The following is a 26,043-nucleotide window of genomic DNA, read 5'->3' as shown; positions in this document are numbered from 1 at the left end:
TGATGTCTATGAGACATCTCCATTCTGGCCAGCACCTCAGGCTGACTTTGGGATCACTGCAGAAGCAGTCAAATTACTCTGTGGGAGTTGCAGATGTCATCCCCTGAACACTCGTGTATGGTTCAATTAATTACTCCTTAAACCCCAGCCAGCTCTCCTTTAGCCAGCATATGCAGGGACGCTTAGCAAGTTTGCAGACGACACTAAGCTGGGTGGAAGTGTTGATCTGCTGGAGGGTAGGGAGGCTCTGCAAAGGGATCTGAACAGGCTGGACCGCTGGGCAGAGTCTAATGGCATGAGGTTTAACAAGGCCAAGTGCCGGGTCCTGCACTTGGGGCACAACAACCCTGTGCAGTGCTACAGACTGGGAGAAGTCTGTCTAGAAAGCTGCCTGGAGGAGAGGGACCTGGGTGTGTTGGTTGACAGCGACTGACCATGAGCCAGCAGTGGCCCAGGTGGCCAAGAAGGCCAATGGCATCTTGGCTTGGATCAGAAAGGGCGTGACCAGCAGGTCCAGGGAGGTTATCCTCCCTCTGTACTCGGCACTGGTGAGACTGCTCCTCGAATCCTGTGTTCAGTTCTGGGCCCCTCACCACAAGAAGGATGTTGAGGCTCTGGAGCGAGTCCAGAGAAGAGCAAAGAAGCTGGTGAAGGGGCTGGAGAACAGGCCTTATGAGGAATGGCTGAGAGAGCTGGGGTTGTTTAGCCTGGAGAAGAGGAGGCTGAGGGGAGACCTCGTTGCTGTCTATAACTACCTGAAAGGAGGTTGTGGAGAGGAGGGTGCTGGCCTCTTCTCCCAAGTCACAGGGGACAGGACAAGAGGGAATGGCCTCAAGCTCCGCCAGGGGAGATTTAGGCTGAACATTACGAAAAAAATTTTCACAGAAAGGGTCATTGGGCACTGGAACAGGCTGCCCAGGGAGGTGGTTGATTCACCTTCCCTGGAGGTGTTTAAGGCATGGGTGGACGAGGTGCTAAGGGTCATGGTTTAGTGTTTGATAGGAATGGTTGGACTCGATGATCCAGTGGGTCTCTTCCAACTTGGTTATTCTATTCTATGACAACTTGGTCAGGAGAGGACCTCTCCAAACCAGGAGATATGAATCCCATCCCTAACACAGTATTTCTCAACAGAGAGCCCCCCCCACCAGATCTTCCTTCTTTGTATCTCCTTTCCCAACCAGTAAACATGCACGTTAAATATGTAGTCCTTCCTTCCTTTGCATTATTAATGTGAGACAGTTTATGCCTGCAAGCTATCTTTATTATATCCATGTGCTGCAGATGTGTGTGAGAGGAAGATGAATAGAGTCCTGCTAATGTCTAACAAATGCCTAGCATCATTTAGAGAGCTGTTTCTGCTGTTGCAAGGCATTGGTAAAGAAGAACGCATATTTACTCCTTCTCTCAAGACCTCACTGACTATTTTCCAGCCATTAGAATGCTTTCACCACAAACACAAGGCATTGCTTTTTTGAGTTTGAAAGCCTAGAGAAAACATGCAGCTTTCTTGTATTAAAAATGAACAAGCCTGCCTCCTCCTTTGCCTTCAAGGCTAAAAGGATGCTGTGTAAAAAGGAAAGCCATCTCCAGACTGTAAGTGCCATAAGAAACAAATCAAGCTGGGAGAGACATGGCTGGAAATGCCATTTTAAATGAGGTCTTGGAGTTTGCACCCCAGGTTTAGGTCCCTGCTCTCAGCTACAGTAAATTAAAGACCCTGTGACCAATTGTGACTGTGGATGTCTGCAGCTCAGCAGGATTTTAGTCCAGATTGCTTTTTTATTTCTTGTTCCTCCAAAGAAGATAAGCTAAGATTAAAAATGCAGTCATAGCCCCAAGTCAGAGTTCCACTGTCCATTACAGAAGTGTAAATCTACACTGGTATGGAGCTGAGACTGGCATTTACCTATGACACCTTTTTGAATGGATATCCATGAACACTTATTCATATCATGACTTTAAACCACACCAGGCAGAGATAAATCTGTAAATGGATATTTATTGCCATAGAAAACAGATGGTGGTAGACGAAGCTCCCATGTTCTTACCCCAAGCTGCAAGCATGTTAAGAATGCGGCAGGAAACATCATTTCTCCTATAAATAAAATTCTCTTGAGAAGAGAGAACCCAGGGCTCAAAAAAAAAAAAAATCACTCTTTCTGCTCTGCAGAGGCAGGTTTTCCCACGCTATTCTGCAGCTTATGGTGACCTTTGCTTTTGGCAAGAAAGAAGGTTGCCTTCAAGCAAACCCAGCAAAAGAGTCCATGTATGTCTTGCTGCTGTACAAATCTATTATACAAGTGCTTTTACTGCTCTGAATTATTGGATTTCTTTTTCTACTAGACAAAGCATAATTCAGAGTTTGGCTTGTTATTAATCTTTTTTCCAGCATGGCTTCAAGAGCAAACTGGTCAGAAACCTCTCACTGTAGCGAGAGGGGCTGTAGTGCAGGATCTAACAGGCTAGAGTAAGGTAGATATTGTGGTATTTAGGGTGGAGTGGTCCCTATTTGTTAAACTCTCTAGAGCAAGCTTCTGGGAGTGATGCTGTGAACACTCACTCTGACACCACGACCGAGTGCTTCAAGGAAAGCTGATCTTTCCAGTTCACGCTATTAACTTGCATACACTGGCAGGTCTTGCAGGTCCTTTGCTTAGTGACATTTTTTTTTGGATGGGCCTCTTACCTTGACAGCATCAGTACCAATCTCCTAGTCTGCCAAGGTGACAGTATAATTACTCAGATACTGTGGATAACAAAACCAGTACATATTTGAGTGTAGAAGTTGTCCAACAGAGAATAGAGACCTTAAAGCAAGAAACTCCTGTCGTCTTAGCTTTTTTCTGGAAGACACTCAAGACTCAAGGTGATAAAACCAATATAAAAACTTGCGACAACAGAAAAAAGAAAAAGCAGCATTTTGCAGCATTCTTCATTTGGAATGAATTATTCACTAGCCCTATAGGCAAATAATTGCATCCCCCCAAAAAAAATTAATAAGCGAATAAGCTTAAGTAGCAAAACTGTCACCTGTATAAGGCTCTGATATAATGACTTGTGACTGCCAAGACATCAAATTTATCTGCTTTATCTTTTGTGACCTGTTCACAAGTATTTTGGAGGAATTGGTTTAATTTGAACTCTACCTAGACAGATAAATGCTTGGCGCACCTTCTTGGGTGACTGGAAGTTGTAATATTTTGTGACACTTCTAAAAGGTGTAACAAATCAAAACAGACTTTCCTGTGAAACAGATCAGGAGCTGTGCCAGACTTTATCCTCCTAAAATTCATGCAGGTTAACAGAGCAAGAGGTGAGAGCAGGGTAGAGGCTAATGGGTAGTGACTGGTGAACTCTGCAGAGTTTGGAGCCAGGATACTGCTCAAATTGGCTTTCAAATGGTTTGAGCTTAATTGAATTACTGGAAGCTCTCAAGGTCTGGAGACCTCACCAGCAGTGGCTCTGCTGTAAAATTTCCAGTGCTCCAAATTCTTATTTTGATCATAAAATGAAAAGCTATTTTCATTAAAGTTTGGCATTTGTTATCTTCGCATTGGCCAGACCCCGGAACAGCAAGGGTAGGTCAGGGAACAGAGCAAGGGCAAGCCAGGGGACAGAAACGGGGAGCCAGAAATGAGCTAAATGTTTTGGATTTGGGTGAAAGGAAGGGAGAGGGGATTATGTGAATTTAGTCATAAGGGTTTGGAGAGGGGTGGAAAGGCGCCTATAATTCATGGACCCATTTTGTTACATAGCTAATAAGCCTGCTCAGAAGGCTTTCTTGGGTAGCTCATGTCATGCCTGGATCACACCCCTTCCAGCAGTCCAAAATTCAGGAGTTAACAAGGTTTAATACCAAACTAGGTTGCCTATAGGCAGTGTTCTACAGTACAAAAGGCAAGAACTTACCAACCCTACAAAGATCTCCCTGGAAGGCCTTTTCCATACTGAGACTTGTTTCAACTAGACCAGTAAGCAACAGATAATGCAAAGCAGTAGCTTGTGTGTTTGAAGTATCTCCCAAGCTTTCCCACCATGAAGACCAAATCCTAACTCATCTTCTAGCCAGGACGTGTCCCTGAAAGGGTTTAGACATGGAAAGGGTTCCTGGCATGGAAAGTCTTTAAACTCTGTCAATTCATGATCCATACAAGGGATTGCTTAAATGTTACTTCAACAAATTCCTGAAATAACAGCATTTTCAGACATTAAGTGCAAAGTGTGATACTTGCCTTTTCCCAGTTCTTAATTTCTTGATCAATCTTTAAATCAGTCAGCATACTATAAGTGAATGAAAAAAATAACCAAGCACAAAACATACAAAAGAACCCTCAGTAATTAAAAAAAATGTAAAAAAAAAAAACAAAACAGAGGACAAGCAACAAACTTAGCCTTCAAAGAACTTTTCCATTTTCACTTTTGAGACATATTTGGTCCAGACTAGGCACCAACAGAAGGCTGGCTAAACATCAGCAGTGACCTTAGTGAAGCTCATAAGCACCAGGGCCTCCTAACCAGCCTGATAGAAATCATAAAAGAGGCTGTTCTGACCCAAAGGAAATCTGTTCTATGGGTAGCGGCACAGTTTTTATTTTGCTGATTCAAGAAAATTGGGAAGTTAGATTTGGATTTCAAACACGCTTCAGACTTCTGGTCAAACTTTCTGTCTAAGCGTATTTTATTTCCCAGTGCAGCATGTATTATCCTCATTGTCTCCATCGTTTCTAATGGCTTCAGAGAAATACTGACTTTTAATTCTGCCAGCAGATGGATATGAGTGATTCTCACGCTTTAATTTTTCTTATTGGGACCAAAGTATCAAACTCTCCAAATTGCGTAAGCAAGGACCTCAATTAGTCTCCACTTCCCAAGGATACCACATGAAAAGCTTTTGAAAAGATAATGGGCTGAAATGATGCCATTTAGTCACCAGAACACACTCTACATTCCAGCTGTACTTCTGGAATATATTTAGAAGATGCAATTATGGTTGTGCATGCTTCAAAATAAGTGAGCAAGGTTCCTAACTGAGGTTGAAATTCATTTTAGTTTCCAGCATTCCCTCTATATAAGCTACCAAGTCTCGATGGGGTGGAACCATGGATATCTGTTTTCTCTCTGGGTTTTGCACGATCATAGATTAAGTAAACTCCGTGTGAAACAATGGCTAAGGACCAATAACCTGCAATTAATGTTGATGCACTGAGTATCCATCTTTTGGAGATCTTCATGCAGAACAAGCATCATTTTACTGTTTTATCACTTTAGTTCAGAAAAGAAATCACTGCAAATTGGCCTTAACTCAAAAAGTTCTGCCACAGGGAGTTTCCACCCTGTCAGCTCCCAACAGATAAGTGATGGGATGAGAGGTGTTTTGGAGAAACTCATCTAAGAAAGATTACAGGTAGGGGCTTATGTTCTTGCTAGTGTGTATTTCCCATGTTAGATGCCTGACACTTGTACCTTCAGCCAGCCTGCACTTAGTTTGTCATGCAGCTATAGTAATTTTTACTAACTTTTTAGGCCTCTTTAGCAGTCAAAGAAGAGGGAGCAATGTGTGTCTTCTGGAGACAACTCATGCTCCTCTCTTCAAAGACAATTTAGGATGGGATTAATTGCCCTCTGTGCTGACATCCATCTTCCGTTAACTGTAGAGGAAAAAGCCTTTCCAGTTAGAGGAGATAAACACAGGCTGCCGTGTGTTCTGCATGCTCACTCCTGGGGACCAGATCCAGGTGGGATATCCAGGCTAGCCAGATCCAGCTGTGGACATCCCTGCCACAGAGGTCTGACTCCATGTCTATGTGTTGTTCACTAGCTCTGCACGTGGCCCTGTGAATCTTTCATTTACCAGCCTGGGTCTTGTCCTGGGAAGCCCTGCGCTACCACCTCTGATATTTGTGGGACTTCTGGAAGAAGTTGTCTGTTCTTGGAGGGGAATTCTAGAGAAGCAAAACAGATGGGCTGCACCTCACTTTAGAGAGGATATAAATCTATTTCGCAGCCAGGAAAGCACCCCAGCTCATTCACATTAGAGCTACTGTCTGTTCCTCATAGCTTTTCCTGTGTGGAAGAACAGATGATCAAGAGTTGGCTCTGTGTAGTTGTACCTTTAGTCAAGATTTGTAAGTACAATGCGATCCCGCATCCTAACAAAAAGCGTGCCTCTTGCAATACAGTTTATTGATTTTGCAGCAAGCTAGGTGGCTACCATTGGCTTTACTGAAAGGGGTCAATGGTGCTATTCTTCTGGTGGCCCTGCCCTCTTTGCCCTCTTAGCCCTGGCAGTGGAATGCTGCTCCTCTAGGTCAGGCTGGAAAACAGCAGTATAACATAATGCAATGTTGGCTTTGGAGTCAAAGCCAGTCAGAGGGCTCTGCTTCGTTATTGCCGTGGATCGCTAGATCATCAGCAAAGCTGAAATATATATCCAACATATGGATGACTCCATCAGACGTAGGGCAGATGCCAAGCAGTTTGGTCCTGGACTCCAGCCCACTCTGTGACTTTCAGACAGCATTTGCAGAAGCAGTAGTTCTATTCTAAGAAACTCTGTGTTTGAGTCCATTTTGGGGAATTCATGGTGCTGTTTCTTTTGGAGAAGTGTGTTCAGAGACCCCAAGGGAATGTTTGAATCTGCTCTGAAGGACAGCCTTATGGCCAGCTTCTTGGTTAGTCTTCCACATTTATGTGTTTGCAGGCTGGAAGTGAGGGCACCGGAATTAGATAATTGAAATGCTCGCCGTAGCTTTGTGACCAATAGCTTCGTAAAATGCCAGATGCCTCACCTGAGTACAGAGTAGCTGGGGAGAAAGGAAAGGGACTGGATCCTGTATTTGCACCCTCTCCAAATGCCTCTTTTTCATTGCAGGATAGATGGAATCTGACATTCAAAGCAATATGTATTTCTCATCAGTTTCTATGCATAAATATCTGTATTGACTGCATCTGAAGGAGATGCTGACTTCTGGCTGGGTAACAGCACTGAGTTGCTGAGAGGAAGGGCACAGGATCAGTGAGCTTCGCCGATCAGTGTGACCCATGAGAAGTGAACACCTTTTAGAGAGAAGAATGCCAATGTCCTTTTCTTCCCACACAGCACTCCAAAAAAGCTCTCCAACATCCTGCTTTTATAAATCCTTTCGCCGTGCATTCAGCAGCTACAGTATGTTTCTAACCACAATATCTCTGATACGTTGGAGCATTGAGGAAGTTGAATGATGATGGCAACGAGTGACTTTATGTCTTTCAGTCTTCCCTTAGTCAATCATAATCCATCACTAGACACCTGGGAGGAGGAGGAGCAAGGTTGAAACCCCACAGGTAGTTTGTCCTCATTAAAGGTCCAGATTTTTACAGATTACCAAGAAAAGCGAGTTGCAATTGTTTCACAGGCTCTCCTTTCCTCAGAGCTGAGCTCAAAGCTGTTATTTTTGCCTGAGGGCAGAGCCTGGAGTTCCCAGTTTTTGAAAATACCATCCAGGAAATTCCCTCAAGGCTAATATGATGGATCGGCTATTGCAAGAGGGAAGCTTGGCAATCCTAGGTCACAATTTAAGATGATTCCTTATAATATGTCAGGCTTTACATATTACGAAGGTTCCTCAGACACTGATCCTCTCCAAACCTCTACAACACACAGCCAGTGCTGTCATTTCCACTTGGCACCCAGGATGCTTTTAAGGTAAAAGCCAAGGTGAACTGCCAACACCATGATAATCTAGGTGTGTTTCAAGCAGGATCAAACTTCAGGGCTCCCATTAGCCTCAAGTACACATCTGCATCCCCTTTCTCCGTCTCCTGAATCTCTTCCCCTAACCCGTGCTTGCAAACCCCACTAGGGAATGGGAGGAGGCTTTCTAATTTTCATAATTTCCACTCTGAAATGTTGGAAAGCTTCTTTTTTCCATCCTGGACTTTGCTGTAATGCAGCCATCGTGTATCCTCCTGTAAACTTTCAAACGCACCAATAGTGGCAGTTTCCTGCATATGAGAAAGGATTTTCTTCAGTTACAGCAAGTGGGAATCTGGCCAAGAAGAGTCATAAAACCAGAGGATGTTGATTTTTAAAAGCACAGTTATGTTAGTGCATTCCAATGCATCCAATCAGTCACCAGAGAGCGGTTAAAGTGGCCTTGGGGCCAACCTCCAGCTTCTGGAGGCTGGTGTCAGGGGAAAGATAAAGCAGACTGATGCCAGCATATGATCTAGCCCCTTTTCCTTACAATCAGTCACAGCAGAGTCTGCAGTGCTAGCCAGACTCTGAATTGCAACAGCATTTTGAAAACTTTTCATTCCTGAGCTTTCTTTTATACTGATCGACGGATGCTGTTCTCCACCCTAGACTGGAAGAGAAATTGCTGAAAGATTCAGGACAAGGATGTAGGCAAATGTATGCTTTCCTGCAAAGGAACATCTGTTATAGAGTCCAGCACTGGTGTTTTCTCTCAAGTCACTACCTTCCCTTCCTCAGGAGTCCTCTATATGAGGGGCTCAAGGTGAAGGAACCTCATTTTGGAGAGAAGGGAACAAAACATTTCTGAAAGTCAACAGCTTTTAGAGAAATCCCAGATGGAAACCCACAAATCCAGATATCTTGGATCACCTGAAGACAGATCAAGCATCTTCTGCAGCCCAGGATATCTAACAGTATGCTTTTTCATGCAGCCCCTCTCTCATGAGGTCAGTGCTTCACGAGGAGAGACTGCAGGATTCTCCTCAAATTCACCAGGCACCAGCCTGTGAGAAACCCTCTGTTGATTGTGTTTTGTAACGAATGCCCATTGAGGAGGCACTGACCATATCTCTCTCTCCATTCCTAGCTTGCAAAGCCAAGAAATACCAGCATGAAACGGTCCACGTTCTCTTATCCTGGAATGAACCCACTCGGTCTGGTCAAACGGGGACAGTTCCCAGAATACCATCTATGTGGGCTTTCTTTTCCCATGACTCTTTCCCAATCAGATCTTGAGTAAACATGAGGTAATCAACAATTTGCAGTTGCCAAGATTTATGTCTCTCCTGATCACGTTTTTATAGAAGCATCACTATGCTTTCATTCTTGTTATTCTGACCATATCTTAATCGCTCTTATGACAAAGCCAAACACCCTATTTTGTAATCAAGCATTCACAGAGAATGTTCCCTGGCAAGGCAGTGACTCTTGTCTGACTGGACCGCTGCCCTGTACAGTGTTGATTTTGGTGGGCTTCAGATATAAATCTTCCCAAAGAGCATTTTTCTCACTGCACAGAGTAAGAGCCCTATTTATATCGAAGCATAGGCATGCAAAAGCACCGTGATGGAAATGTGTAGTCATTTATGCTCCTCCTGAACCATGCAATAACCCAAATTAGGTCACTCAAACTGACACCTCGGCTCTCTGAAGGGAATTTTTCCTGGCTTTTCAAGGTTGCGGCATGGCTTTATCAGTTGATGCCTGTTCCCAATTCCTACCCCTACTGTCAGGACTCTTCAGAGGTAATTCTTCAGCCATGTGTGCATGGTTAATAAAGGGCATTAGGCCACACACTGCCAATACTTCTCTTGGAGTGAAGGCAGTCATGCAGGGACCAGCAAGAGCTCGCTGTCCTAAAGAGAGGTGGAGTGAGAGGGCAACATAACACTAAGAGTCATAAGTGCAGATCAAAAGATGTCCAACCCTGTGGGAGCTTCAAGCTCCCTGGGTAGAGATCGTGCTGACTGGATTGCATCTGGAGTCGCACAGGGTGTGTGTTGTGTGGGACCTACAGGAGAGGGCATAGCACGGCATTTCAGGCTGACATGGAGAGCTCCATTGCATCCGTCCTAGCAGGAACTGCCCAGAAGAAAGGAGGGCAATCTTGCATGTGGTTCAAAGAGAATTTAATGGATAGAATGTATGGCCCTAAGCAATGAAATAGTAAGTTTATTTAAAACCACATAAAGCTATTCAACTTGTGAACAACATTAGCTACGGGTTTGATCTATCTTTTTTCCCAAGCTACTGTGGCGCTTGGGCAGAATTTCCAAGTTCATCATTCTCTTAAAAGTTCCAATATTTGTTTTCCTTAGACTTGAGTCTTCTTTAAAAAAAAAAAAAGAAAATCTGCTATATCCTTCAGCTGCAAATGATTTAATCATTCTTGGCTTTGTGTGATCTGAATATTTTCTTGTTCTCTTGCTTTGCAGCTGTGACCTACTTAATTACAAGCAGGAAACAAATCCCAGAATCATTAGACATTCTGCCTGGCTTGAAGAAGGGGAAAAAAGTAAAAATCTTGTGTTGTTAAATACTAGGATGTCCTTCTTAATAACAGGAAGTCGAACTCCAGATAGCGACAGTGAACATTTGAATTCTTTGTGCATCAAGATAAGGACAGTAAAGAGCTTATGAGTTTTATTTTTTATGGCATGGATGTTTTGGGGGCAGGGGAAATGGCAGCCACTTCTAACAGCCAAAATGGGAATGAGTCATAAATTTCTAAACTGAGAGCGTAAATCCTCTTTGTTTTAACTTCTGAACAGCTTCAGTCTTCTGTCCACAGAGACAATGAAATGACTGACTTGCTGCTTCGATCCAGCAGCTTTCAATCTATTTTCTCCTCTTTTCAGGAGGTATGAGCAAACAGGCTAGATGGTGAGTTTGCATTCCACAATGCAAATCATCAAGTTAGAAGACAGAGTGTGGAAGAGTTTGATTAACTGCACTCCACCTCAGCAGATAGAGTCTGGGCTACTGTTTAAACCTCCTGAAACTCAGCGCCCTGTCTAGATGTGTTGGCTGGTATGCAGGTGTTATAGTAGCTATAGAAAACAGCCAGAGAAAAGGAAAGCCAGGACTGCCAGCCACTGTGACTAGCTGTTCCACACAGGCACTTCACTCCTCTCATCCCAATTTATCCACAGCCCTGGTAGCAGCTCAAAAATACAAATCTCCCAAAGCACTGTGAGGCAATAGAAGCTGATGTTTGTACAGGGTTTTAAGCTGAGCAGCAACAGAAGTGCAAGTTATCATCTTCTGTCAACTGTGCATGCATTATCACTGTAAATGGCATGGATCCAGCGCTGTCCTACAACACAAATCGAGATTTTCCATTAGCACAAGCCACAGGGGTCTGTGTTTCGGGAGCAAATGGGGTAGAGGTCAACTCTTATGCTCTATTGAGAAGGTCTAACTGGTCCCAGCTGGGGAGATATTCTCAGCATGAAGATGTGTTGCAGTACAGTAATCCCCCTCTGTTGACTCCTGAGTTTTCCATCTGCAGATTAATTGTGCTGTGGCAATAGAAACAACCTGCCTACCTCACATGAGTTTGCCCCAGTGCATATGCCCTGAATGAGTGCGCAAACATGTGCATGCACTGAGTTTTATGGTGCTAACAGCTCAGTATGGGACCTCTCTACCCCAGAGTCAACAGAGCCATCACCCTCCTCCATGGCATCCCCACTTAGCATGGCCTGGATGTACACTGGCTGTACCGCTCCCACAGGCAACATACACATGCGTAACCAGTCTTCACCTCAGGGACCATTTATTCACTTATAGTTATGCTCATCTTGATATTCAGTGTAGAAGCTCTCAACAGAGGGCACATTATCGATCCAAGATATCTTAAGTATTTCTGGGGTTTGCTGCATAACTCTTGTGGGATATGACCAGTTGACTTTCTAGCAGGCTGAACACATATTTACTTCTTAATGTAAAACAATTCCCCTGAGATTTCATAGGACCTGATAAATGTCAGTGAATTAATCTACTGAGGAAATGGAGACCCATAAATTTATGTGACTTGTCTAATTTTACTCAGGAAACTGATGACTTTTCTGGAGTAGGACCAGATCCCTCCTTATTTCCACTCTTAAGGTTCTATTTGAACTGCTTATACTACATCTTATACTACATCTTTTGTCTCTGTCCAGTGACAGTTGCATCTTAACCAGCAAGATCTGAATTTATTTGTAATGATCATTTACAAAGATCTTCAGAATAAATTAAACATATGCACTTTAACTTCAGCAGGAGCAGGCTTTCCAACCCATAAGCAAGATCAAACATGAGAAATCTGGACCATTGATTTTCTAAAATATGTTCTCTTTGCCCTCCTCCTTTTTAATGAAACGCTCAGCTTTTGTCTGTGAACAGAAAGGACTTTGTATTAATCATTGAATGCAGGGAGTGTTACCACTGTGTCTGAATCAGTCAGGCTACTTAAATATATCTGCAGGATAAGTTGTAAGAAAATGTTCTGCTGAAATGGGTCATTTGTGCTGTATATAGGCTTGTTCTGCATAGACAGCAAGGCTGCCCTTCATTAAATTATCCACGTTGCCACAGGGCAAAACTGTAGACTACTTTTTATGAGCCACCAGATTTGTCCTCTCTCCTAAGCAAACAGCACCAGTTAAGAGATACCTGCAATGTGAAGCAATGTGTCCTCCAAACCACAGCCCAGAGCCAAAGCCATCTTGACAGTTTGGCTGTTGTCTTCTGATATAGGGTGGGAAGCACAACTTAAACATATAATTCAAAGTGATGTGAACTCAGGGGTAGAGAGGAAACTCTCCTGAAGACAAATACTTGCTTTACTTACCAACGGATAAGCAAAACCTTGAAACAAGAAAAGCGTAACTGAACAAGTGTGTGACTCCTCCTGTGAACAGTTAGACGTATTCGATCCCCAGTCTGAAACTCAGTGTGCTCCTGATGAGCAGAAATACAGGTTTCCCCCTGCTTTGTACTGCTTCACTCCTGAACTTTGCTGGAAGCTATTTTAGATACAGGCAAATAACAGGGAAGCAAAACAGCTCAGGTGCTGGATGAGCTTCATGTTGTCCCACGTACATACATGACTCTTAAGGAGACTGTAATTGTTTTCTGGTTTTTTCTGGCCAAAAATAATTGTCCCGAGCATTTCTGCATGCAATACCAGAGAGCAGCATGATGGTAAACCTTGCAGTGATGGGCACATGCAAATGTGTGCTGCTTTGATTGGACACCCTGGTCACAGAACGTTACATTCCCCAGTGGGATCAGAGTTAATCATAAGCTTGGGTTTCCAAAGTGAATAATCGTATTTAAGATCTCGCCATTCACTTTCTGCGGCTGCTTTGCACTATTTACTTAATAAGTTGTCCTGACCTACATCCCCTCCTGCAGATTCATTCACTGCAGTGTTCGCAGAGAAAGAGGATTGAATAACAAATCTCCGCACAATCTCTTTCATGTTTCTGCGTAGTAGAAGTGAAATCACTTTAGCTGGTGGAATATTAGGGACGAGTACGAGCCCAGCTTTATAGGATTCACCTACTTTTAAACCTTGTTAAATCGCTAACACAGCTTACTTTAGGAAATGAAATGTGTATGATTTGAGTATATGACATACTCTCCTGTGTCAGTCAATAAAAAAACCTCTTAAAGTGAGGTCACGTACAGCCTTACACAGAAAGAACTGCTGTTCACATGATGATAATACTTAACACCACCAGAGCACTTTGCATTTTCAAAGAGCTTTAGAAATGTTATGATCAAGGTTGATGACTGGAATAGTAAATTTTCTTTCAGTTATTACTGTGAAGCAGCAGTTCATTTCATTATGGAACATTTTAGGCCATATGGACACATGAGAACATCTTGAGGAAATCAGCCAGGATTTCTGACTTGTGATGTTCATCCTAAAATTTAACCATCAGACAGGTTTGGATGAGGCTTTAAGTGACCTGATCCAGTGGAAGGTGTCCCTGCACATGTCAGGGATTGGAACTGGATGGGCTTGAAGGTCCTTTCCAACCCAAACCATTCTGATTCTATGTCTTCTGCTTCTTGCATTTTCTCCGCAGGCGACTGTAGGGCTGTCAGTAGTGGCAGACTTGTGGGCGAGAGGTGGAGGCTATTTGTATCTGTGGTTTTTGTATTATGTGATGGGGAGAGTTAGAAGGTAACTGAAGTGGTGCAGGCATGGCTGTCTCGTTTGCATGGGACAGTAGATCTTTGGGGGAGATAAGTCCAAGTATGGCTTCTTGACCTACAGTCTGGAGAGGTGAGCTAGAGGAGTTGGTGTCTCCTCTGCAAGTCTGCAAAGGCTCAGGCATGATCATTGCCCAGGTCTAGTCCACCCAGAGTCAGGTCGTGAACTTATAGCAATAGAAAATGATCGCAGGGTCAGTAATCAAATAAAAATCAAAGCTCTTAGCAGACCCAGTATGGATATCCAAGCTTTATTTTCGTTCTCTTTTTGAATTCAGGTGAGTTTCCTTTTCCCAGGACATATAATGTAGCCCTCAAAGTCTGAGGATCTGCTTCTTCAACTCAAATACCATTTCTACCTCCTATTAAAACCCTTCCCTCAGACCTTTCTTTATACAAACAAAATACAAAAGCTGGCGTAGGTACAAGAAATAAAGCCAATTGTATCTGATCCTTGCACTCCGGGAAGCTCCAGCTGGACACATAAGAACCCTCCATAGTCCCTGTTTGAGTGGCAGCAAGGCCATTTGTCAGGGGAAAGGCAGAGAAGCCCAAACGGGTCAGCACAAGGAATGAGAACATCTTGGTTAGGACAGGGATAAGGCACTCAGAGGCTCAGGTTCTCAAGTGGATTTGGTGCCCAATGTCTATTTGGAAATCTTTGCAGAGTTTGTGGTCCAGTCCAATTACAGGAGGGAGATCACTTCTGCAAGTCTCCACCAAGGGCCCTGGTGCTGTGTGAGCAGATATGAATGAAGGGGGACGGTGCGGGGAGAACTCCTTCCCTGTGTGTTTGCTCTCTTGGCAGTGGGTCATCTCTAACTGTTCCAGTCACGTTAGCCAAGAAAATGATGTGCCATTAAGGCACAAGAAGGAAAATATGACTCATTAAACAGCTCAAAAAAATATCTCCAATGTAAAAAAGTGTGAAACTGCGACATGAAAAGGAGCTTTAGACACAAAGATCTAACAACATTAATCTTCTTAATATCACAGAGAAATAAAGATCAAAAAGGGTAATGGATTTGAAATAAGGCCGGAAAAACCCACTTGGGCTGGAACTGGAGGGACCGTTGGGGCCATGTGTTGAGCAGAAGGAGGGTGTTTCTGGCATGTCTACAGCAAGCTCAAAGGAAACCACCCTCCACCCGACACGTCTGTCTTTCAATGTGCCCAATACGTTCACACCCATTTGAAAGTTGTGGGTAGATATTTACTTGAGAGCGTGCTAGAAAGAGATGCTGAACTCCTCCTCCTGCAGCCATAATATACAATCTGCCTGAAGGCAAAACAAGAACCCATCTCTCGAGCTCCCTGTGCAGGCAGCATCTACCTACACCAGTGCACGGTAGCGATTTGCAGGGTCTGCGATGAAGGGGAGTTGCCTGCTGGGCCTGAGAAGTCCAACCCCAGCCTTCAGGCCTTGGTGACAGCCCCATGAAACAACACAGCAGCCCAAAGGATTTTGAGTTTTTTATTTTGTTTTTTTTTTATGGGATATAAGGAGCTATTTTTATACCCCAGTAACAGCCTTTGGACTGTCAGTAAAACGTGGGAGGTTTCATGGTAAATGTTTTGCCTGACATTTTCTCAGAGACAGCGGGAAATAATCAGTGCATAATTAGAGAGGCTGTGCTGAAAAAGACCTGCAAATGTCTGTAGATCTATGTAGAGTGCAAAGGGCTTTCTTTTTCCCTAATTGACCTTGGTGAAGGTGAAGCTCAGCACATTTCATAGAAATGTAACATGATTTTACAGAAACTACTCAACATCTACCCCAGCACAAGAGCTGAGTTCTGATTCTCGGTAATTTTTTCCCTGGCATTCCCTGTAGCAATGACATCTTCTGGCCCTTTTGAATAAGTGAGAGCACCTCCTGTGGTGTCTCCCTGGAAAAAAAAGTACCTTTGATGGTGTATACCTTGGCTCTGGAGGGGATTGTCTGTCTTTGTCTGAGAAACATCCATGGTCGCAATTCCCTTGGAAGCTGCAGGGCGGGACGGGTTATCTGTATTCAGCCAGCTTTTACCCCCTTAAAAATAATGTGTGTCTAATCAGCAGGAAAAACCTCTGCAGGAAACCAAACAATGTGTTCTAATCATAAAGGTAAATCTACATGCTGAAATGCTCACTGGGTCTCCTATAGACTCAAGTGACTCCTAAGGAGACTGCTTCAGTCTATCAGTTAAATAAATACGTAGGGGAACTGTTTTCAGAAAGTCTGATTATGTCATCAGCCAAGTGAAAAGGGTCCCAGAGCTGCCCTCATCTGTTGAGTAATTAGTAAGTTGGGTTGAGGGACTAAAAGTCTCCTTTTGAGCGTACAGAAAGACAAGATGCACGTGTGGAGTAGCTAATTTTAAAACTTAAGCATATCCTCCGTTTCCCCTCCTCTCCCCCTTTGCAGAATGCCAAAGGGGTTAGGTCACATCCCAGAGCAATCACTTGCTATGGCTTCTTTCCCCACTTCTCTTTTGCTTTATCAAACACATTTATTTCTTTCCTCTCTTGTGCTCCCAGGCAGAGATCTTCTACACTAAGCTGTAGCCTGGAGCAAATATTGTCTTTTCAAGTTGTGTATAAAGAAACCCATCCACCTTTCTTCCAAATGAGGCTTAATAATGAAGATGTTCATTGTCCCTTGTCTACACCACTGCTAATAGAGGCAGCGTGTTACCTAGTTTACAGGCAAGCAAAGAAATACAGAGATGATGAGCACAGGGAGATTACCAGTAAAGGCTGGACACCAAGAAAATGCAGGGACAGAAAGAAGAAGAAAACTACCCTTTGTAGAATTAATATCTTCTAACAAGTTTGAAGGAAATGTTATGACTTTATTACCGTATTATATTATGCCACTCTAAGAACTATGTCCTGAAGAAGCAATTAAGCTGAGAACATGAATTTTGCAGCTGTGTTTTGCTGGCCCTGTCAATGAGCTCATGAGCATCCTTGTGCTGTCATCATGACGCACTGCTCGTTTTGTGCCATCCAGTCCTCAAAGATCAAATTATGGATGGGATCAGGGTGGGACAGACCTGCAGAAAACCAACCAGAGATGAATATTGATGCTCCTCCCCCATCCAGGGAGTTGAATCAAAGAAGACATTGAGGCTTTTGGGAAACGATATCTTCTCAGCTCTGCTAAACCAGCAGCTTCAGGGGCTCAGTGCATGCAGGTCCCTAGTGATTTCAGCTCAAAGTGGAGTTGTCCTATCTACCACTTTAAAAAGTACATCCTCAGAAATGCCTCATGTAGGCATTCCCCAGCTGACTCCCATCTCCTCCCTTCAAGTCCTGCTGCCTTTTTGCACACATTCCTCTACAGGGAGGGTGAAATGAGGGAAAAATAGCACTGACAGGCAGCTGCGTCTGAGGGTGCTGCTTTGTATTGTGCCTTTGGTAAAAATAATTCCATCTCAGTTTCCCCACATGGTTACTAAATTTTAGCCCGAAAGTAGAAGGGGATTTAGTTGGAAGGGCTGTTGCAACTTAACTGCATGACTTGGTGATGATTTAACTGAACTACAAAATCCTTGTGTTGATAATGTATTTTCATCCTCACTGGATCATTCAGCCCACCTCAACATAGATGTTGGAAGCACTGAAGACTCCACACAAACAAGCTGCTCTTGGGGGGAAATGGACAGGAAACTTTTCTCAACACCTATTTTAGGAAGGGATGTCAGAAGTGGATCTTAGCGTCCACAGACTAAAAATGTGCTTTGCATCCAGCTCATATGGAGAGAACTTTATTGCATTCTCCTGGGCCTGCTCAGCTGACACCCACCCTTAAGAATGCAAGCTCAATGAGGGCTAAAAATATGTCTACAGCAGCTGAATCAGACTGATTTTAAATGAGCATTGTTTAAACTGTGACGCTTTCCAAGTTATCATCCCTTGGGTAAATAAGGTGCTTTGCAGAATGTTGTGTGTCTCATAAAGATTAAGTCCCTTTCTGTGTCCAAAACATTTAAAAATTCCAGAACAGGCAGCTGGGTGGAAAAAAAAGACCAGCATATGATGTGCAATGGCTAGTTGACACACGAAACAAAAGGATGAAATGTTGCGTGTGGCAGAGTTGTCTTCTGAGCTGTTCTTTGGAAGTGTTTGAAAGAGTTAAGTCCAATACTGGAATGTCTTGGGAATGTTGGCAGAGGGAGAGTGAGTGGCTTTTTTCCTCCCTCTGGATGGAGTCCCAGGACTGAACTTGCAATGTGATGACTTTGGATCTAAGTTTGCCTTTTGGTTCTGCGTTGGGGAGCCGGGAAGTGATGCAGTGTAACCAAGAAGCCCTTTGCAAGGGATGTGCAATTGCCTCCCTGAGTCAGGAGAGGTATTTCCACCTCTTCTCTGCTCATCCTTGGGTGCAGAAGAACTCGCTTTGAGAAGATACACAGAGGGAGAAACCACATCCCGAAGGGCGTGTGCGAAGGGAGAAAGACACATCCCCAACCAGTTTACTTTGGCTGCTGTTTTTAGTTGTCGGGTTTGGTGGTTTGGGGTTTTTTTCCTTTCTTCTCCTTCTCCTCTTTTGATGGAAATTGCGGTGACTTTTTAACCTTCCAGTTCATAAGGCGCCTTGGGATTAGCTGATTGCCTCCAAGCAGGGAGTCTGGGGTGTTTTGCACAGGGAGCTGGCATGGCTGCTGTGCTCTTTGGCTTTGAGGACCTGCTCTACAGCTGGGACAGCCTGGTGTGGAGTCTGACATCCCGGGCACTGAGGACTTGCCGCTTTGGAAACCTGAGGGTCCTGCAGCTCATGCTGAAGCCATGGTGCATTTCCAGAGACGTTTATCAGGTAGGGTTACAAAACACGAGGCCAGACCCTCAAACCTCGGTTCTGCAGAGGGAAAAACCCCTGGTGAGTCCTACAGGGTCCTGTCCTGTTCCTATTGACTGCTTTAGGTCCTACGGCAGGCGGTGGGGCAGAGGAGACATCATGGGCAGGGGAGGTATGGGAGGAGAAATGCAGATTTTGAGATGGTGGTGGGGTCTCGCATGGCTCAACATAGGTCCAAACTCTCCTTCCCACAGAGCAGAGGGGAATAAATGAACACAAATTAAGGGTCACTGCCATATCTGCTTTCCCTGTGCTTTATACTCATAAGTACAGACAGTCTTAGCTGTGCTGCATCCTTGAACTGTCCCTGCAGCTGCATAAGAGTAATTTAGAACTTACCCACAGCAAAAGGCATCTCAAGACACGTAAACTGTGGAAAATGGGAAAATGCAGTGGGTTTTAAACTGCAGTAGCACTAGTTATCCCCACTTAACTTTTGCAATGCCTTCAGACTGCTTAGTATTGCAAAATTTGAGGGGTCTGATTGTCTAAAACTATTGTTTTACTTGGCGTGTGTTTTATGTGGTATAGAGAGGCTTGGGGCTGGGTCGACTGGCTTGTCTGTAAAGTTAATCTAACTGCTTGCAGTTTGAGGTGTAACAAAGAGCTCTATTAAATTATGTATGTTTCTGAGACTGACCAAACTGGGTTAAATATTCTGAACATCACAGTGAAGGTACTAGAACCTAATACCACTTTGAACAGCAACTCATGCCAGTCCAAAGGTGAGCCTAGGTTGAAATGACAGCTCATCTGATGTTATAATAAGCCTTAGACAGCTGAGGCTAGATGCTTACTCGGACATGGGGACAAACCCATGTCTATATTTATCATTATTTTCATAGGTTTGGCTAATGCCAGACACTGGATTGACTGATTGATGTTTCCATTTGGAAATGACATTTTCTGCTACTCTCATTTGCTTGGTATTTTGCTTTTCCTGTACTTTGGAAGTCTCCATGTGTGAAGCCAAGTTAAAAAGACAGATTAAAAGCCTGTGGAAATTGTGTGTGTTGCTTAGAGGGAGATCAAGGGAAGGCTCTTAGTAATTTCAGCAACATTGAACCAGCTTCAAATCATGCTCTGGTTTCAGCAGACTTCAGGAGCAGATTATATGGCTTTCTTTGGAGTTCAGCAGGCACAGGCAGCCTGTTTATTTTAAGTATTTGTTTGTCCTAAAAGATGCTTGCAGTCAATAACACAAACCCGTTACCTGGATAGACCCCTTGTCCCACTGATTTCCCTGGTGGCCCCTGGACAGGGCTTTGAAACACCCATGAGAGGTACCACACTGATGGCTTCAAGTCAATCAACCAGCCATCCCTGGGCTGTGCTCAGTCTTGGCCAGTGCTAAGAACCTGCAGGTCAGTCTGTGCAGAGACTATCTCTTGTGCAGGGTTGTCCTATCCACTCTCTGCAGTTTGTTTCAGGAGCGTGGCCTTGAGGCCAATTACCCCATGTTGGCCTGGGAAAGCGCTTAATGCTAAATACCCTTTTGACCCTCCACCCATGTAAAACCATCCCCAAAACCCGAGGAGTTAGTTTTCAGATGTGTTCAGATGCTGATTACAACTAACCTGTCCCAGCCCCAGGGGGTACCGCTGTTGTGAAAACTCCTGGGACTAGTGGTCTTTTAACAGATTTACTCTGTGGCTCACACTGAGTATCTGCATAAGTGCACTTTTTCCATTTCATTATGCACACATGTTCAGCCATCTCCCATGGTGTTATATCATGTCAAGCGCTGGAACAGGCTGCCCAGTGAAGTCATGGAGTCACCATCCCTGGAGGTGTTCAAAAAACATGTAGACATGGCACTTTGAGACATGGTCTAGTACGTATGATGGTGTTGAGCTGAAGGATGGACTTTATGATCTCAGAGGTCTTTTCCAACCTTAATGATTCTATGATTCTATGTTTCTGGCATGTTATCCTGTTATCCCCCTTTGCTGGACTCACCAGGGAAACAGGACAGGCAAAGGTTTCTCCCTTCCCATCCAAACAAGCATCAATGTAGCCTGACAGGGCAGGGTGGACTTGAATAGCTGTTTGTTTCTGAGATGGACTCAATGAACATCTGCAAAAGCTCAGTAAAATCATGTCACCTTATTTGTTGATGCCCACAAGCCTCCAGTTCTTTGGAGAGGACATGAAGTGGTCGGGTATCAGGACAGTTGCTGCTGGGTGGACGTTTGCTTGGGAAGGGTATCTCATAGCTCATTACTGCAGAGAGACAGCAGCAGCAGCATAATTAGGGGCCAGCATGAGCTGATAACTAATATTGCTTGGACAGAAAGCCTCACGGTTTAATCACTTCCCAGAGACAGTGTTCTTCCACTGTTTATTATTTAGATGAAAAAATAAGCTCTGACTGTGAAGATTCGTTGCTTCAATATATTAATCCCTGTTGCTACCACAGCTTGAAAGCAAAGCAGATCAGTGGTAGGACCTCGGCATGCTACCAGAACCAAGAGAGTCCTAAAAAGAAACATTGGACAAATTTGTAAAATGAAACAAAACTTTTTCATACTCCAGAAATGTATGTGTGTCACTTTCCTTCATGATTTTTTTCCTTTGAGTTAATCTCATCTCAGTGCATCTGTGATTTTGGAGCCATTTGCTGTCTCACGCTTGCTGAGACTGACTTATGGGTACCACAGCAGCCCACCCACCACACAAGCAGGTCCCTGTCTCAGCAGGACCTGCTCTGCTCTGCACACATCACTGGGGAGGACTCAATTCCTCCTTTGCACCACCAGCCAAGACTAGGCCTCCTCAGGTATGACAATAACCTGGAGAAATTTTTGTTATCTTTTACCTAGACTGTTGTCTCCACCACATATACCCTGAAAAACCTCCATGGGTTTGGCAATTCCCTTCTACTTTCTCATCTACAAAATACATAAAACCAAAGCAAATACTGTCTAGAGGGCATGGTCCAGATTTACTGCCAGTGCAACAAGGAAAGAGTTCTTGAAAAGAAGAGAAGCTCCAGGCATCAACATCATCAGTGTAATTCCCTTTATTTCTGACAAGTGAGACATTGCTTTCTTGGCTCTTGGGAAATCAGTAGCAATCCATTAGCAGAGGTAGATGGAATAGCAATTTTGGGGTGATACTAGTTGTGGTGGTCAGAATCTCATCCTACTTGAAATTTCAATCTTCAAATCCAAAGTGACACAACAATCGGAAGTCTGGATTTACCCAGGCTGCACTCTGAGCACAGTTGTTATAAAATAGGTTAAAATGATCAAAAACTGTTCCTTCATTCTCAGTCTCCAGAATGGATTTGACTCAGAGATGCTGAGTAACTCTGTTCCTTATTTTCTTCAAGCAATGCTGTGATCTTTAGGACATCCAGGAACTGGAGGCTTTTCATAGCCTCTCGCAAGTTGCCATCATCTATCTGAGACTGCATTTCTCTTCCTGGAAAGCAACTCCTCTTGCAAGTCTGCTGTGATTTGCAGGAATATATTTGCCCACACAGTGGGAATGAACCACTTGCCTTGCTCTTTTTTCAGTGGGGCTAATATTCACCAGTTGCTATATTTTAATTGTGGTGAACTCTTGCTATATTTTAATTGCATTTTGTGATCCACTGTGTAGCTTTCTGACTGCATGTTTGAAACACATTTGATAAAGGAGATTAACAAATAATAAACTCCCAGTTGAGGCTTGCAGACCATCAGTTGCATGAGATGCCACAGAGTTGTTGGATGTATTTTTACCAATGCCTAGAAAATGTCTGACTGCTCTGACCTACTAAAAAATGGCCCTGTGAACTAACACAGTGCCTGATTTTACAGAAATACTCACATTTCAAGAAGTGCTGGGGGAGGGCTGGTTTATTATGGGATAGGCCATCAATTCTGCATTTTAACATCCTGAAAATATTTCACTATTTATTTAATCTCCAAATCCATCAACAAATGTTTTAGTTTCCAGGCTATGTCTGTGCAGTGTCAAAGCACATTAGGCAGGCCAGGACCTACATCTTTAGTAAAAATGTGTTTATATGCCTGTCTGTTTAAAATCCCACCAACTGTTCCTACCAAGTAGGAGGCAGACCACTGGATGCAGAGCAGTCTTCCGAGGAGCTGTAACACCAATCACAGGCATTTCATTCCTCGCACACTGTAGACAGTAGTGCTGTGTACTTTTTGCATGCTGCTTCTTGCCCACCAAGTACTCGGAAAGGTGGTTAAATAATATAATTCCTATTTGACTACTGTAGAAACTGAGGCAGAGACAGACAAAATTACTCACTTCAGGCCATGGACACAAGGGCAGAATTGTCTTCTTATTGCTCCCCATATATCCAATTACAGTTAATGGAATTAAGGAAGAAGGTGGTCTGTAGCGTTTGAGGGCTGAATGTTAATTTAAAATGAGGAAGAGAGTATTTGCCATACTCTCAGGAGAATAAAGGTCCAAAGAGCAATGGCAGAAACAAATGTAGGAGCTAAGGTCCCATGATGGGGGAAGGATAACTGGGGGTTCTGGGCACTCCCAGCCCTGGAAGGGAGATCGCTGCTGCTGTAGAACCCCCCAATTCCTTTGAAGCAGAACTAAGCCACAGATCCCAGCTTACTACCTGGTTTCCAGCTGTAAAAATCAACTGTGACTCCTGCCTTTTAGTTTTGAGGGTGTTGTTGCAGTGCTTTAACTCCCTGCCAATCCTCTCAGGCCAGTGCTGGCAAGTATCATGCATCAGAAGATGTTTTTTTACCAACTTATGCGCAGATGTACTCAGCCACATGAGCCCCCAAACCATGTCCTCCTTGGACCTTACGTTCAGCTACTCTATTCCTCTTATTTTCCAGGTCCTGTGATTGTATTTTCCCTGAGGGCAATGCATCTCAGGTGTGTTTCCTACATGGTGCCCACTGCGGACAATTGGGTCCTAACGGGTTTTCACTCATCTGCTACAGGCACTGGGAACTTGAGCTGAAGGGACTTCTCCTCCATTCACTCGGAGGATTGTTAGCAACATTCTGGGTATTGCCTCGATAAATGGACATTATATTATCCACCTCACAGGGTACAATGAGACATCCCCAAAATCCCATATACCCTAACAGGAATATGGTCTTCCACCTCATAAAGGAACAATTTGGAAAGTCCATTCTTGTTTCAGCATCATTCCTCACTGTGCTTGCCTTGAAGACATTTAAGCACAATTAGGGATTCAGGAGTAAAAGCAGCATTTTGCAAGCCTGCTCTGCTGCCTTAAAAGGCTGTGCAAATCAATATCAGGCAAGAGAGAGGAAGGAAAGGGCTGAAATGTTAAACACATCACTGCAGATTGGTAAAACTTCCAGGTTTTGATTTATAGCTTCATCACTAAGTAGATTAATGTGGAATTCAAACACAACCAGCTCTTTGCTTTCCTTTCAGGCCTGACATATTAGCATTTCCCATTAATCTAGTCAGCTCCAGCACGATGAAGGCTGAGGAAATGGAGGATTAGGGATGTGGGAGTGTTGGGTGGGCAGGAGAAAAGAGCCAACAAAATTTGCTTTAGCTAACTAGCTGAAGCAGAGAGCATGGGACTTGATTCAGATCTCAGGTTGTAGCTCAAGCTGTTTCTGACTTCTTCAAAGTCAGCAAAGCCAGGTCCTTTTTCTCCTGGTGTTGGACAGAGGGATTTCAGTGAGGTTGTTGATTTTCTACTCATAAGTACAACAGTGGATGTTGGTACTTGTGCCACCCATAGAGCTATGCTTGCGTGGGTCTTTACTGGCAGCTGCTCTGTCCCCAGAGCACTGTGATGCCTCAGTACAGCCAGTGTTCAGGAGGCTTCAGGCCCTGTAAAGCCATCCCACGGGATATTGTACCAGCGTTAGACTCCTCTGAGTTGGCAGCCTGCCTAATTCCCACTTTTAACGGCAGGCAACTGTGATGTTTTTCCTTGGCATTCTTTACTGAGCCAGTCCACAGGCTCTGGAGCTGCCCTGGAGGGTTCTCAAACTTTATTGCTACATATTTAAGGATTTATGAGACTTGAATTGCATCCCTTAAAAAAAGAAGGGGAAAAAAAAACCAACAGCAACAAACACAAATCACAGAAAAGAGGAAAAAAACCCTTCGCCCAAAGTCCCGGAGTTGCAGAAAGGGCTAATGAGTCTCACATGTTTCCAAAGCCTCTCTGGAGCTTTTGGCTTGCAGAGTTTCTCACCCCATCTTCATTACAGGCAGAAGCAAAGAGCGTTAGACAGACAGAGGAAAGGAGAGAAAGCACAAATGTTAAAAACACATTTTTGCCAGGAAATTATATCCAAACATGCCAGAGGGTGGGGGGTGGAAATCAGCCTATAGAGGAAGCTCAGGCCGTTTCTACTCATGGCATCTGTGGAGAAAGCATAAGAGGTGTTCAATAAGTTCCCGTCCCTGGGTATTTTTACAACACACTGTAAAGTTACCCTCAGCATTTGATACAGGCTTCCTCTGCCTTTCTAAAGCTGTCAAGGGCTGGGGCAGTCTAGTCAGATTTGTGTTGCTGTCATCATCCTCACTGTAGCCCATGGAGCATTGATGTTGGTGGAGAAGAGGTCAAAATGTTAATTTTGGAAAATATCCAGCTAGACATGAATGCTTATCCCCACTCCAGGGCATGCTAAATCATCCTGCCCAGGGCTGGTCTCCATCTCACACTGCATTGGGCAAGAGGGCAATATCAGTCAGTCCAGGTAAAGCTAGAGAGCTTATTGGGATGTCTTGCTCAGAGGCAAGGATTCAAGGTAAAGTGGTGTGGTGGAGCTCACCAGAGGAGCACAAAGATCTTACACATCTGGGAAGTTTGGGGCAATAACCATTTTGCCTCCTTGACAGTAACAAACCCCTCTCAGCAGCGTGTGTGGTCTTTTCTCTCTTTATGTTGTCCCAAGGCAGCTGAGTCAAGACCAGAGGCACAGGGTGTTCCTGGAAGGGTAGGGACAGACATCAGAAGTTTCCTGGGAAATGCTTGAACTTGAACTATTAAATTGCCTTGGGGTGGCTGTGCTGCCTTCCAGTTAAAGTGCATGTGAAACTGTACCAGGCTAGGGCTTGCGCTCACTAATTCTTTGCAAGCCGAACACCAAAGTGCTTTCCATGTGTTGTAGGAAATGGTCCAGTTCTGCTAGAAAATGAGATAGACTTTAAACCTCCTACCCAACTATATGTGAACTTTTAGGGATGGTAGGAGGAGATTGAGTGGTCAAGTGTCACAACTGAGCTTTTCGTTCAAGAAATACAGCAGTCTCTTAAAAGT

General features: G+C 44.0%; 1 protein-coding gene across 8 annotated transcripts in view; it reads left to right on the top strand.

Annotated features, from left to right (window-relative positions):
- Positions 1-26,043, top strand: part of FRMD4A (FERM domain containing 4A) — a 387,789-nt gene that overhangs the window by 174,814 nt on the left and 186,932 nt on the right. Inside the window, exon 1 of one of the 8 annotated variants that reach the window (XM_069872939.1) lies at positions 18,342-18,749. The exons of 6 other annotated variants lie outside the window; for them this stretch is intronic. In XM_069872939.1, coding sequence (XP_069729040.1) covers positions 18,591-18,749 — 159 coding nt within the window. In that variant the 5' untranslated portion in view covers positions 18,342-18,590. Of the gene's footprint in view, positions 1-18,341; positions 18,750-26,043 lie in introns of those variants that run through there. One more of the 8 variants, XM_069872865.1, reaches the window with a different exon arrangement.

This window comes from Phaenicophaeus curvirostris, chromosome 1, assembly GCF_032191515.1.
Source record: "Phaenicophaeus curvirostris isolate KB17595 chromosome 1, BPBGC_Pcur_1.0, whole genome shotgun sequence".
Taxonomy (NCBI): Eukaryota; Metazoa; Chordata; class Aves; order Cuculiformes; family Cuculidae; genus Phaenicophaeus; species Phaenicophaeus curvirostris.
The sequence above is the reverse complement of the archived record's forward strand: the minus strand, read 5'-3'. Positions and strand labels throughout refer to the sequence as shown.